Below are 11313 nucleotides of genomic sequence, written 5' to 3'. Positions count from 1 at the left end.
AAGTCTTTATTTGGCTAGATACAGTGACTGGTGATAGACAGTAAGGCTCTGTTCAGCTGCTTGTTTCTCTGGCTGCGGAAGACCTGTTCCTTATTCTTTTGAGTATCAAAGCCAATCTTCTGGAGGAGTCTGAGGGTCCCCCAGCTCCAAGGAAGCAAGTAAATACCATATGTTTTAATGACTACCTGCAGGGGGCTAGGCAGTCCGTTGTTTGTTGCCATCGAGTCGATTCTGACTCACGGCGACCATGTGTGTGACAGAGTAGAACTGCTCCATAGGGTTTTCTTGGCTGTAATCTTAACAGAAGACGACTGCCAGACCTTTCTTCCACAGTACTGCTGGGTGGGTTGGAACTGCCAACTTTTAGGCTAGCAGCTGAGTACAAACCATTTGCACCACCTTGGGACCCTCTGGACAGACTAGAAGTTAAAAAAAAAAAGGAAGGGTTCTTGCCTGGGGTCCCTTGCTACGGGGATGGGAACAGACGGAAGAGGCTTACCTGCTGCATAGGGTAAGTTGTACTGTGCTGGGAGCAACGAGTAGCCCAGGTGGTGGTGATGGTGATGTGTGGACATCAGGCGCTGGGAAGGAGAGGTGCGGGGCCGGTCTACACTCCTTTCACCCCCGCCTGTTCCCCCGACGCTGCTACAGCTGCCACCACCCCCAATCACCCCACAGCCTCCCCGATCTCTCTCCTGAGCAGTTTTATCACTTATCTGGAAAGGAAAGCAGACACAGAAGTACTATAGTGAGACATGCACACACACAGGAGTGAGACGCTCAGGGCTCACGTTACGACTCCCGAAAAATGCAGACCTAAGAATCCAGGAGGTGCCCAGCCAAGCTGCACTGTCTGTGGTCAGGACCCAAACTTGCCCACCGTCTCCAAGACCCTGGATCTGCCCTTACTGGTCTCTGGATAACAGCCTATGTCACTGCACGTCCTTACCGTGGGAGACTTGCTCTTGTAGTGACTGGCATGCTGCTGCAAGATGTCCAGCGCTTTGGATTCTGAGCTGGACTTACAGCTGACACTGGGGCTGGCTCGTGCCTTGTCGGCATCTTCACCGCCTGAGACCTTGCTCCCGTATGGGGAAAAAGAGTAGCTGGAAGGCAGGTAGGAACCTGGGGAAGGAGAAGTGAAGCTTTAGCGAGCATGGTTAGGTGGGCATCAGCTTTCCCCGGCACAGGCTGAGCCACTTTCTACCAAGGGCTTGGGCTGAGACCACTGGCTTGTCCTTTCTTCCCCAGGGAGGAACCCAGAGCTCTACAGGCAAAGCTAGCTGAGGGACATTAGGAACATGGCTTTCAGCCTCCTTGAGCCCACTTCCCCAGGCCCACATGGGCTCTCTGACCCAGACTCAGAGACTCATACTGGAGAGGTGACATGGTGAAGTGGAAAGATCATAGGATTTGGAGTCATGTGGCCCTGGGCTCAAATCCTTCTCCTGAGACTAGCTGGGTAGTCTTGAACAAATTAACCTTTTTGAGCTTCAGTTTCTGCATCAGCAAAAAGAAGACACCAATATTTATTTCATAGGCTGATGGGAAGGATTAATAAGATGATGGATATAAATCACCTACTACTGTCACCATACTACTCAATAAATGGACGTATTGTTTTTATACAGATGAATGGGGGTGACAGGGAGAAGGTGACAGAGAGAAAGAAATACCACAGAGTGAGACAACCAACTGCATATCTCTCTCTGAAAAATTTACTTATGTCACACCAGAATGGGAAGACTATTTAGGCTGCTCTCCTGCAGGGAGTTGGGCGCTCTGAGGAGTGGGTTAAAAAAGTACCCTTCACCCCAGAAGCATCCACACGGCTTTTCAGACAACAGAAATCAGTGAGCAGAGCTGAGTAAGAGCATCTTCTTCTAACAAGTTAACATTTAAACCTGTTTTGTGCACTCCCTTCTCCCCTGGAACTCATCGACAGCAGTGTACAGAGCTTCTCCTTCTTAAGCTTGACCTTTTTTAGCTGCACTTCTCCCTAGTCTGATTCCAAACTGCTCTTCCCACCAGCTGAATGTATCTTGCAATTGAACATACGGACTGCCCTGGTCTGCAGTTTAATGGTGCATGTGTCTCCCCTGCTACAACAAATCTGTAAGCTCCATGAGGGGAGGAAGCTAGTCTTTTTACTTCTTTTGTATTCCTCAGAGTGCCTAGCACACTGCAGAATGTAGAGTATATGCTTAAAAATACCAGCTGAGGGAAGACAGCTGTGGTGGCCAGGGAGTTTTACCTTCAGTTATCAATGAAAACTGGTAGAGGCGGCCCTCTTGCTGGAGCGAGAGAGGGAGAAGTGGTCCCACAGACTGTCACTGGGGAGCAAGAGAGGGAGAGGGGGTCCCACAGACTGTCACTGGGGAGTGAGAGAGGGAGAGGGGGTCCCACAGACTGTCACTGGGGAGCGAGAGAGGGAGGGGAGTCCCAAAGACTGTCACTGGGGAGTGAGAGACGGAGGGGGGTCCCACAGACTGTCACTGGGGAGCGAGAGACGGAGAGGGGGTCCCACAGACTGTCACTGGGGAATGAGAGACAGAGGGGGGTCCCACAGGCTGTCACTGGGGAGTGAGAGATGGAGGGGGGTCCCACAGACTGTCACTGGGGAGCGACAGAGGGAGAGGGGGTCCCACAGACTGTCACTGGGGAGTGAGAGATGGAGAGGGTGTCCCACAGACTGTCACTGGGGCCATTCAAGGACCTCAGGTTTAGTGTGGCCCTTCACAGAAAAACACTTTCAAGAAGGGGCTGTCATCTAACTGAGCCCCAAAAAGCCTCAGGGCTGAGCAATCGCCCTGGATTTGCCATCTGTGCTTCGTTCCCCTTCCTGGTTAGCGAGCAGCAGCTGCCCCGGGGTGCTGTACCTGGGTAGTTCTGCATCATCACGGCAGGCATGCCCCGGTAGCTGGGGTGGCTGGGGTCATAGGACTGGCTGTAGGAGTAGCCGTGCATGTAGGGGATGTAGGACTGGTGCTGGGTGAGCGGGGAGGACACAGGCACGTGGACACTTGGTCGGGGCTCCTTGCTCCCGAGGCGGGAATCCTCGGCCGGGGGCAGCTTGCAGTCACTACTTGTGCTTTCCTTCCCATCCTCCTTGGGGACAGAGTCCTTACTCCGACTCCTCTCCTCCTTCAATTTGCGGTCCCGCTCCTCTTTCCACCGCTCATCCTCTGGCTTGATGTCTGAGTACTTGGCAGGATAGACATACGTCCACATCCGGGGCTCTGCCTCCTACAACAATCGCACAATGACGGTTGAGTGTGGTACAGATAGAAAGATACCTATTTCAAACCCAAGGTCCCAGGAGAAATACCAGATAATTACTAGACACCTGGGGCAGAGTATGATCGTGGCCTCTACTGATCTTCCTTTACAATCCAACCCTGGTCTCTCTGACTTCAAAAGTCCCCATCCCCTCCCCCACAAAGGTAAACAAGGTGGGGGGAAAGAAAAGGAAAATCTATCACTGGATGTGTTCTTGGAGACAAGAAGCATTCTGGGGAAACAATTTCCTGAGCAGAAGAGATGTCCCTTTCCGAAGATGTTTCGGTTATTTCAGTGTTTCAGAGCAGACTCGGGGTGGAAAGCTGTAAACGCAGCCCAGGTCAGGGGAGCCAGGCGTAAGGATGGCACCACGAGGGAAAAAAAGACACCCTAAGTCTCACAAGCAGAGCAGCATGTGAGACTCCACATTCTCAGTTCTAATTCTGCCTGTTAAATCCTTTCTCAAGTCACTCAGTCTGAGTAGGACACTTTTGGCCAACTCTAAAATGGGGAGATCACCATGAACTCATTCCATAGCAACCAAACAGTGAAAGAAACACTGGGCTCTAGCAATTGAGCTACCTGGGTTCTAGTCCAGGCTCCGCTAGTGAAGTCTTGAGTTACCCTAGACAAAAGCTAAATTATCTGGGCCTTTTTGTCAAATGGGAAAAACACCTTTTACTGATGTAAAAGTGCTTTTAAAAAACACAGAAATGATTTACAAAGGTAAAGAATCCCCAAAATGAAAGACTTCTGCTACTCTCAATTCTGTTGAACCCCTATATAAGGACAGCCCCAACTTGTGAGGAAGAGTGGAAAGACTCTCAAGAGGTATCTCCACTTCCTACCAAGACAACAGTTACCTGTCGGTACCAGAGTATTGGATCCACCTCTGCCTGCCGGCCACACTCAGCACCTGTCTTGGCCTCAGAGGCCTCCTTGCCAAGATGGCTGGCTTCACTCAGTTTCACTTTAAGTCCTTCTGGGGCCTGGCTGGGGAGTTTTGAGGCATCATCTAACTTGGGAATGATGACTGATTTGGCAGGGTCAGGCCCTGGCTCCTTGGCCTTGCCTGGTCCTGACTTCACCAGGTCTGTCAGGCTGGGGGCCTTGGTGAGAGTTGGTGGGATTGACGGCTTTTGCTTCCACTCTTCCTTGAGCGCTGCCTCTCGCTCCTTCAGGCCCATCTCTGCCTTCTTGTCCAGGCCCCGCTGCTGCTGCTCCAAGCTCTGCCGTTTTTGCTGTTCCTCGTATTGCTGCCGGTAAGCTGTGTTTGTGCTCAGGAGGTGGGTGTGGTAACTCTGGTCGCTGTAGCCATAGGGGGGTACATAGGCATACTGGTTGTAGTACAGAGACTGCATGTACATGTTGGGGCGCTGCTGGATGACAGAGGGCTGCTGACTGGAACTGCTCAGCTCTGCTTTCTTCTCCTCACAGACATCGTTCTTCATTCTCCCCTCTATGCTCTCAGGCTCCTCATCCTTTTTTGTCTTCAGGGACTGGCTCTCCACTCCTGCCTGGCTGCTGGGGTTCAGAGCCCCTGGGCTGGACTGGGTGTAACTTGGAGAGTAGTAAGTCTCAAAGCCTTGGTAGTATGGTGAGTCTTTGCTCTGTGGCTGAGGGGCGAAAAGAGTTTTCTTAGCCCCTTCCTTAACCAGCTGTTCAGGGTCCTTTGATTTGACACCGTCCACCTTGCCCTCTCCATCCTCCCCAGCATCGGAGATGTCGGAGTATGCAGGGCTGTTGGTTTTAACTGAGCTGGCTTCAGCTCCATTCTGGGTCACTACATGTAAGGGAGTCATGGGCTGGGTAGGGGTAGTGCTATCTAGGCGGCTACTGCCTCCAATTGAGGGGCTGGGAGCATTGTCTGTGAAGCTGTAGATCTTGTCAGCTTCAGCCTTGATGCTAGCCAGTCGGCTCTGGTGGGGGTCTGATGAGCCATTTAGGAGACCCTCCATTTTCATCCCATCTCCCGATGATTCCCTGAATGGGCTTTTGCCTTCTTCTGCTCGACAAACCTTCCCAGGAGTCAGAGGACTTTCAAGTTCCTTTGAAGATTCTTTCTTTTTTTTGTCTTTCTTTTTCTTGTCCTTGGCTGGAGTCAAGGCAGGGTTGACTGTGAAAGGCTCTCCCATCACAGTGGGCTTGGGCTGAATGGGTTTGAGCTGGGGGCTGTTGGGCATGGCTTGGACCACTGTGGTGGTCAAGCCTGAGGAGGAGCCTGGGCTTGCTGCTGTGAAGGTGGCTGTCTGGAAGGTGTAGATTTGCTGTGGGGGGATGGCAGGGGCAATGGGGCGGGCTGACTTTAAGCTCTTGGACTGAATCTTTTCAGGTTTCAAACTAGAGGGTTTTTTACATTTTTCTTTTTCAATACATTTCCTTTCCAAAGAATCAAAGGCATCATTGCTTGTTTCATCCATTACTGAGGGTCCATCATCAGAGCCATCATTGGATAAGGCCCCGAGGTCTGTGTCCCCTTCCCCACTCAACTTTTTCTTACAGAGACCTTTTGTGCTGAATTTGCTTGAAGGAGAAGGGCTATGGGGCTCTATAAGCCGAACTTTGGGGGTAGCTGAGCGGGCAGGGGACAAGGAACCTTTTTGTGAGACAGATGCACCATTGCAACTCCCAAGTTCTGCATGGAGAGTAGGCTCCTCTCCGTACTCGCTGTCTCCATCCGCTTCAGGTTTACTGTCATCATCTGTATGGGCATGAGCTTGATGGTACTTAAGTCCATTGATGTGCTTGTACTTCTTGTTGCAGTTTGGGTGGGGACAGTCAATCAGGACTGGGGAGGGACAATTTCTGTCCAGAACAGTGGGTTCCACCTTGGTCCCAGGGAGCGGGCCAGTGGCTGAGCCCATGGAATTTGTACGGACACGCTTGCTCCCTTTGGAGTCCTCTGAGCTAGAATTTAGCTCCATGTCTGAAAGGGGTTTATTTTTCCGCTTATTAGCTGACGAAGGGCTGGCCTTGACATCCTCAGAGGTGCTGCTTGCAGGTGGGCGATGCTCTGAAGAATTTTGGCTGCCCCGACGGCCTTTACTATTGGCTCCTGCCCGGGTTTTGCTGCTGCTGCTGGTCCCTTTGCCATCAGAGGCTGCAGTGGTCTCATTGACAGGGGTGTTACTGTTGGGACGCATTCGTTTGCCTCTACCCCGACCATTACGCATTTCCAAGTCACTGGTGGGGGAGTCACAGAACCTTGGCAAAGGACAAACACAACAAAATATTATTAAGAGTAGAAAACATCTTCAAACCAGTTTAATTGCAGCCTCTGGAACTGTTCAGGTGGTAACTATCATTTTCAATGAATATGATTTGTTAAAGAAACTTCTGAATACATGGGAACTGTATTAAATGGTGAGCTCCTAGGATGTTATCTGTATGCTAGTTGTAAATCATTCCCCTACATTTACCTCTAAAGCCATATAGTTTGTTCCATAAGGCAAAGAGCAGTCATGTCTGCATTTCCTATATGCAGCTATAGTCATGGTTTCAGGAAGGACTTCAGACATCATCCAGGAAACTGAGGCCAGGCATGCTGAGTGACTTGTCCAAGGTCACATAGTTGATTAATGGTAATGCATGGACCAGAATCTAGCTCTACTTTCAGCCCATTGCTTTTTCCCTAAACACCTCGCTATGAATGTACAGACAAGTAGAACAGAACACCCATCCACACTAAGAGGCCCCTAAACGTCAGATGCAGCCAACAGCAGACGAGTTCTCGGTCTGGAGGCCTGCAGCTAGAAGTCATCCCTTACTGGTCTTCTTGAATGAAGCTCTTCTTAGAGTTCAGCACACTGCCTAGAATGGAATTCTCAGCTGAGGTTGGTTCCTTTGTAGATCTGAAGACTGTTCTGACTATCTTGTCCTAGAGGGCAGCTGGAGCAGGTTGTTTTTAAGATACTGGGAGCCACAGCTATAGCAAAAAAAACGGCAAATTTTGTCAAACATCTCCTCTAGGTCCCCAGAACAGTTCTACTATGAAGTCCTTTACTTTTTCCTTGTTATCACCTACCCTCTCAGCTCCTGTCTCTCTGAACTCTAATATGTCCAAAGCGAAAAGAAGTTCTTCCAACAGGTTTCCCAGAAATGCAATGGGAGGACGTAAAGAACTTTACAAGCTGGTCTCAGGCTCATCTGCTTCTGATTCCTGTCAGGGCAACTTCTGTAATAGTCTGACTCAAGTCAAACATATCTAAGTCTTTAGAAATCTGGTCTAGCATCTCTGAAAACTAGGGGGCATAAATAACCACACATCCCTAGGCAGAGCATAATTACATACACCTGAGAAAAAGAAGGTGGCATGGCATCAAGAAGAGCTTTAAAATATCTAAAAAATATTTTTCTTTGGGACATTCCTACCCATCTTTGTTCCACGGAAACAATGGACAGGTGAAGGTTTAAGATAATTTTTCTTAAGCCCCAAACCCTGGCAAACTGAATACTAATATTAGGAACAATCTATACGGTACTGTTCACTGAAATGCCAATCTTAAGGTCAAATTGCATTGAAAAGATCCTTGTGAAACTTACATGGTCTAGCGGAGTTTAAAAAACTGAAAATTTTTTTGAGTTTAAGTTTCTGAGAGATACTTACCAACAAAAGCCATCAACAATGAATGCTCACCCATAGTTAGACTTTATGGCTTTGGTCTCGAGGGACTACAGGTAAAAGCCAGAATTCAATAATCCCAGATAAAGGCTTAAACAGGGTTTCCTATCCATTCCTACTGACCTCTCCACCACACACCCAACATTTCAATAACTAATTAATTTATTCTTCTTGAATGCCAGAGGACTACAGTGCCTTCCCTTGCCTCTGTACCATAATGTCCTTTACAAGCTGGGTGCACAACTCTAGCAGGATAAAGGCGTTAAAGGTTCACTGATGAGGGTGAATCAGACTAATTTACGCTGCTTACCTCGGGGGTGCCCAATCATGGCGTGTGCAGTCAAGAAGTGTACCTACGTATGTCTTGTTCCTCCATGTTACATTCACCACCAACATCCCTGGAATACAAAAAGACTCAGGTATAAACAAGACACCCTGCTAGCCACTGACCATGTCTTCCGCATAAGCCCCACTCTGTAGGAGGGATTAGAGGATGCTCTGGGTCCCAGTGGCACAATCAGGATTGGGCCAGAATAGTTCCATGAGAACTGCCTACCATGTTACTGGGGCCCCTAAGGAGAGGCAACAGGTGCAAAGACTTTATGGTCTGGTTAAGGTACATTTTCTTAAAAAAAAAAGAAAAAAAATTTTATTTTGTAGTATTTCAAACAAACTGAAAAAATGAAAGAATAACCTAACAAAAACTCATGTACTCACCATCCAGTTCAATGGGTTTTAAAGATATTTTAAAGAACAAAACATTATAGTTGAAGGGTATTACTTGATATATTTTTAAACTTTCCACGAATGGGATCATGCTGAGGGTATAAATTTGCAACTTAGCTTTCTCACTTAATATTACAAATCTGAGATTTAGTCATCTTGACATACAAAGAGTTCATTCATTTTAATTGCCCTCAAGTATTGCATTGCATGATTTGACCACAACGTATACATTCTCCTGCTGACAGACATTTAGGTATTTTTGTACATTTTCACTCTTAAATGATGTCACAATGAACATTCCTGACATGTTATAGTTATTCATTTTATTTTAAAAATGCTTTTGAATAGGTAATATAGTAATGCTCCAAAATTCAAAAGGCACCAAAAAACGGCCACCCTAATATTAATGAAGTGTCCCTGATGTCACTATTATCCAGCCCTCCAGTACCCCTTTCTAAAAAGCATCTAAGCATCACCCTTCAGCCAAAGATCAGACAGGCCCATAAAACAAAACGCGACTAAAGGGGGCACACCAGCCCGGGGGCAAGGATGAGAAGGCAGGAAGGGATCGGAAAGCTGGTAATGGGGAACCCAAGGTTGAGAAGTGTTGACGTGTTGTGGGGTTGGTAACCAATGTCACAAAACAATATATGCGTATTAATTGTTTAATTCGAAATTAGTTTGCTCTGTAAACCTTCATCTAAAATACAATAAAAAAATAAAAATAAAAAACATCTAAGCATATCCATGAATATAAGCAAATGTGTTTCTACATTCTTCCTTAAATGGCAGCAATATATACACACAGTTTTGCACATTGTTTTTTCATCAAACCATATATTTTGGATCACCCATATCAGTACAACAGAGCTGTGTCATTCTTTTCAACAGCTGCATTTGAAGGACTGTACCATAATTTATTTAATCAGTCCCTTGTTGATGGACATTTAGATAGCTTCACTTGTTTTGCTATTACAAATAATGCTGCAATGAATAACCTTGTACAATTGTTTTATCTTTTTTTTTAAGAAAACAAAAGTTCTATTTAATTAGTTTTGTAAATAATTGCTGTTGTTGAGAATATACACAGAACATATACTAATTCAAGAATTTCTACATGTACGATCCAGTGACATTGATTACATTCTTCAAGTTATGCAATTTCTTCTGAGCTGTTCCCCCCATTAACATAAACTCACTGCTCCCTAAATTTCCTATCTAATCTTTCAAGTTGCTGTTGTCAATTTATCCCATATAGATCTTAAAAGTGCACAATTCTTCAGGCAGACATTCCCTACTAGTTTAGCTAAACTACTGTTTGGTTTTAAGAAGACTTCGGGTGATTTTTTTAGTATAAGGTTTAAAGATAATCTCAGGGCAAAAGTTTCAGGGGTTCATCTGGTCTCCATGGCTCCAGAAAGTCTAGAGTCCATGATAATTTGAAATTCTTTTCATCAAGATTCTTCGATAGAATCTTTGATAAAAATGTTCAGTAACAGTAGCCGGGCACCATCCAGTTGTTCTGGTCTCATGGCAAAGGAGGCAGTTGTTCATGGAGGCAATTAGCTACACATTCCATTTCCTCCTCCTATTCCTGACTCTCCTTCCTCTGTTGCTCCAGGCGAATAGAGACCAGTTGTACCTTGGAAGGCCACTTGCAAGTTAAGACCCCAGGACTAGGCAACAAACTAGGAGGTAGAACAGAAGCATGTTAATACGCCAATTAACTGGGATATGCTGGGATGTTCCATAATACTATGACCCTAAACCTCCAAACCAAGGAACCAAATTCCATGAGGTGTTTGGATGTACATAAGCAGCCTCAGAGCTACTCTTCCTTCTTCTCGTTTTTTGTCATTGTTGTTAAATATATCTATTATACAACTTTTTGCAGGCTGTGATGGTTAAGATTGTGTGTCAACTTGGCTAGGCCATGATTCTCAGTGTTTATATGTGATTACTCTCATGATGGAATTTGCTGTGAGTAGCCAATCAGCTGAAAGGGAGTTTCCTTGGGGGTGTGGCCTGCATATGAATATAAGCTTTTTGCTCGCTCTGGATCCTGCAGCTGCCTCCTGTTTGTATGATCTCTGGTTCTTGGGACTTGAGCTATCAGCTTATCTGCCGATCTTGGGATTCATGGACCTTCACAGCCTGTGAGCAGAAGCCCTGCTCTCCGACCTGCCAATCCTGGGTTTGCCAGCCCCTGTGGCTACATGAAGCCTCTTATCCTGATCCACGGACTTGGGACGTTCTAGCCTCAACAGTTGCGTGAGCTGTTTCCTTGATATGAATCTCTTTATATATACATATTTATATGCTTTACTGGTTTTGCTTCTCTAGAGAACCCAGCTTAAGACACAGGTGTACAACTTATCAACAGTAATTATATTAATCGGCTGTGCAACCTACCCTTAAACAATGCAATTTTTCCATCAGCATACACCGAAACTCAGTACTCCATAAACATTAACCCCCCCCTTTTCTCCCCTCCCTCTCACCCCTGGTAACCACTAATAAACTTCAGTTTCTGTACATTTGCCTATTCTTGTCTTTTTATATACGTGAAGTCACATAATATTTGTCCTTTTGTGATTGGCTTATTTCACTCAGCATAATGTCTTCAAGCTCCATTCATGTTGTAGCATATATCAAGACTTCATTTCTCTTACTGGTTGAGAAGTATT

At 46.5% G+C, this 11313-nt stretch overlaps 1 protein-coding gene across 2 annotated transcripts in view; it reads right to left on the bottom strand.

The window, feature by feature from the left end:
- Positions 1-11313, bottom strand: part of ZNF609 (zinc finger protein 609) — a 225707-nt gene that overhangs the window by 6388 nt on the left and 208006 nt on the right. For both annotated transcript variants that reach the window (XM_023729718.1, XM_004374661.2), the window contains 5 exons: positions 8211-8298; positions 4143-6483; positions 2880-3246; positions 950-1125; positions 500-716 (listed from right to left, as the gene is read on the bottom strand). In XM_023729718.1, the coding sequence (XP_023585486.1) occupies positions 500-716; positions 950-1125; positions 2880-3246; positions 4143-6483; positions 8211-8298 (3189 nt within the window). The remainder of the gene's footprint in view (positions 1-499; positions 717-949; positions 1126-2879; positions 3247-4142; positions 6484-8210; positions 8299-11313) is intronic.

This window comes from Trichechus manatus, unplaced genomic scaffold, assembly GCF_000243295.1.
Source record: "Trichechus manatus latirostris isolate Lorelei unplaced genomic scaffold, TriManLat1.0 scaffold00030, whole genome shotgun sequence".
Classification (NCBI taxonomy): Eukaryota; Metazoa; Chordata; class Mammalia; order Sirenia; family Trichechidae; genus Trichechus; species Trichechus manatus.
The sequence above is the reverse complement of the archived record's forward strand: the minus strand, read 5'-3'. Positions and strand labels throughout refer to the sequence as shown.